General features: G+C 38.1%; 1 protein-coding gene across 1 annotated transcript; it reads right to left on the reverse strand.

Annotated features, from left to right (window-relative positions):
• Positions 1-958: 958 nt before the first annotated feature.
• Positions 959-1393, reverse strand: LOC143549747 (uncharacterized). Its single transcript, XM_077040575.1, has one exon. The coding sequence runs from the start codon at positions 1391-1393 to the stop codon at positions 959-961; it is 435 nt and encodes a 144-aa protein (XP_076896690.1).
• Between the last annotated feature and the right edge of the window lie 1394 nt (positions 1394-2787).

The raw sequence follows: 2787 nt of genomic DNA on the forward strand, positions 1-2787 counted from the left end.
TAAATGACAGAAAGTAATTTTCAAAGTGGTTTTTGATTAGATTTTATAAACTAGATAAATTAAACGAAGGTTGTAAACAATTGATTAAAGGAGCATTCCTCTTGGAGTTCAGTTATTACGCAACGCTTTTGTTTAAGTTCAATGGATAAATCATAATATCTTGATTTCGTGTAAATGTAATTGTTTGTGATTAATCAAGAACTAAGTACTCGGATTCCTAGAACGCGAGATCGTTACTTGGTTAATCAATCAGTATAATCTTAACCCTAATTTCTTCTACTAAATCTAAGTTGTCAACAACACCAAGAACGTATAGAACGAAATTAGGTTGAACGATATGGACATATTATAAACAATCAAACAAACAATGTGATTATATTAATCTAAACGATTCGATAATAAATCCAAGTGCACGAACAATAAACGAAAAGAGTATTGCGATAACCTTACAACCAAGAGAAATACTAGAAGTTTTAGTCACACATAATTGAAATCATCATACCAAGTTTAATCCGAAGCAATCCAAGATTATGATGTTAATCCTTGATTCAAAACCCTCAAAAACTTGTTCTCAAGCCCCAAAAACACCCCAACAATTGTCTTTAAACGGAATCCTCAAGAATGGATCTCCAAAAGTCATTATAACATAAAACTCGAGTTGTAACCGCCACCAGCGTCAGAGTCCACCGTAAGCTACGGTGGCATCTTATGGGAATTTTTTTAAGTAAAGCCAAAATCATTAAAAACTAAATAAAATTATTTACAAACAAAAACTAAAAATTACCCTACCCTCCCATGAAAAACCCGAGTTGTCCTCAACATGGTGAAGAGATTCCTGAGAATTCCCCACACTTGATTTGGACAACCTCGTAACGAGAAATGTAATTTTTAAGACCAAATTTGAACAAAAACTAAACTAAATTATACAACAAACCTGGACCGTTTAATTGGTTATTTCCTAAGGCGACCGCAACAGGTAGCCTACCTTGTCCACTTCACACATGTTGATATCCTTACCCTCCAAGTATGCTTTAAGTCGGTGTCCGTTCACAGTTTGTCTTGCTTGATTGTGAAAGTCTTCAATTTCCACATCACCAAACTTGCCCACTCTTGTTATAACATACGGGCCCATCCATTTTCTTTTCAACTTTTTGGGAAAAAGCTTGAGCCGTGAATTATATAACCAAACCTTTTGCCCTTCTTCAAAAACCCGCTTCCTCAACTTGGCATCATGAACCTTTTTCAACTTATCTTTGTATGCTGATGCACACTCATAAGCTTCATCCCTTATCTCTTCCAATTCCGCCAACTTCAACTTTCTCAATCCACCAGCTTCATTATAATCCATGTTCACACTCTTAATGGCCCATAATGTCCGGTGAGCCAACTCCATAGGCAAATGACATCCTTTCCCATAAACCAACCAGTAAGGAGTCGTTCGTATGGGTGTTTTATAAGCGGTTCGATACGCCCATAATGCGTCATCCAACTATACCAACCAATCCTTCCTATCAACCCTTACCGTCTTCATCAATATTTCTTTAATTTGTCGGTTGAACACTTCAACTTGTCCACTTGTTTGCGGGTGATACGGAGTAGCAATTCGATGATTCACATTATACCGCTTCAACAATTTCCTGAAATTTAAATTCTTGAAATGCGTTCCACCATCACTTATAATCACTCTCGGAATTCCAAATCTTGCAAAAATATTGGATTGAACAAACTTACATACCACGGTGTGATCATTAGTCCTTGTTGATATGGCCTCAACCCACTTTGAAACATAATCCACCGCCACCAATATGTATAAATACCCACAAGAATTTGGAAACAAGCCCATAAAGTCAAATCCCCATACGTCAAAAATGTCAACCACCAAAATGGGTTGCAAAGGCATCTCATCCTGTTTTGAAATTCCACCCATCTTTTGACAATTCAAACAATGGCGAGCATATTCACTTGCATCTTTAAAGATTGTGGGCCAATAAAACCCACATGTCAGAATTCGATAACCCGTCTTTTACCCACTAAAATGACCACCACAAGCCGATGAATGAGCATGTGCCAAAATCTCTTGAACTTCCGAATCGGGAATACAACGTCTAATAATTTGATCGGCACCAATTTTGAACAAATCGGCTCATCCCAAATATATTGCTTGACTTGGGATAGAAATTGTTGCATCCTCTTCTTAGCCCAATGTTTCGGCATTTCACCCGTGGCCCGATAATTGACAAAATGAGCATACCATGGTGTAGTGGAAACGGCTAACAATTGTTCATTCGGAAATCTCTCATTGATTTCATGTGACTCATCCACACCTTCCAAAGGAATCCTCGATAAGTGGTCCGCCACCACATTTTCACACCCCTTCTTATCTCGGATCTCCAAATCGAACTCTTGTAACAATAAGACCCATCGAATCAAACGGGGTTTTGCATCTTTCGTCTCCATTAGGTAACGAACCGCACTATGATCCGAATAGACCACAACCTTACTTCCCCATATGTATGACCTAAACTTATCCAAGGCGTACACCACCGCAAGTAATTCTTTTTCAGTAGTGGTGTAATTCAATTGTGCCTCGAATAACGTTTTGCTTGCATAGTAAATCACCACCGGCTTCTTATTAATTCTTTGACCCAAAACTGCTCCAATCGTGGTGTCACTTGCATCACACATAATCTCAAAAGGCTTCGTCCAATCCGGCGGTTGCAAAATCGATGCTTGCACTAGCTTTTCCTTTAAAACATCAAATGCTTGCAAACAATAATTAGTAAAATC

The sequence above is a fragment of the Bidens hawaiensis genome, unplaced genomic scaffold (genome assembly GCF_021521415.1).
Source record: "Bidens hawaiensis isolate Kalapana, Puna unplaced genomic scaffold, B.hawaiensis_p1.1 tig00015774_1, whole genome shotgun sequence".
Taxonomy (NCBI): Eukaryota; Viridiplantae; Streptophyta; class Magnoliopsida; order Asterales; family Asteraceae; genus Bidens; species Bidens hawaiensis.

Excerpts from the sequence above, each read along its gene's own strand:
- LOC143549747 (XM_077040575.1), bottom strand. The coding sequence starts at position 1,393 with ATGGAGTTGGCTCACCGGACATTATGGGCCATTAAGAGTGTGAACATG.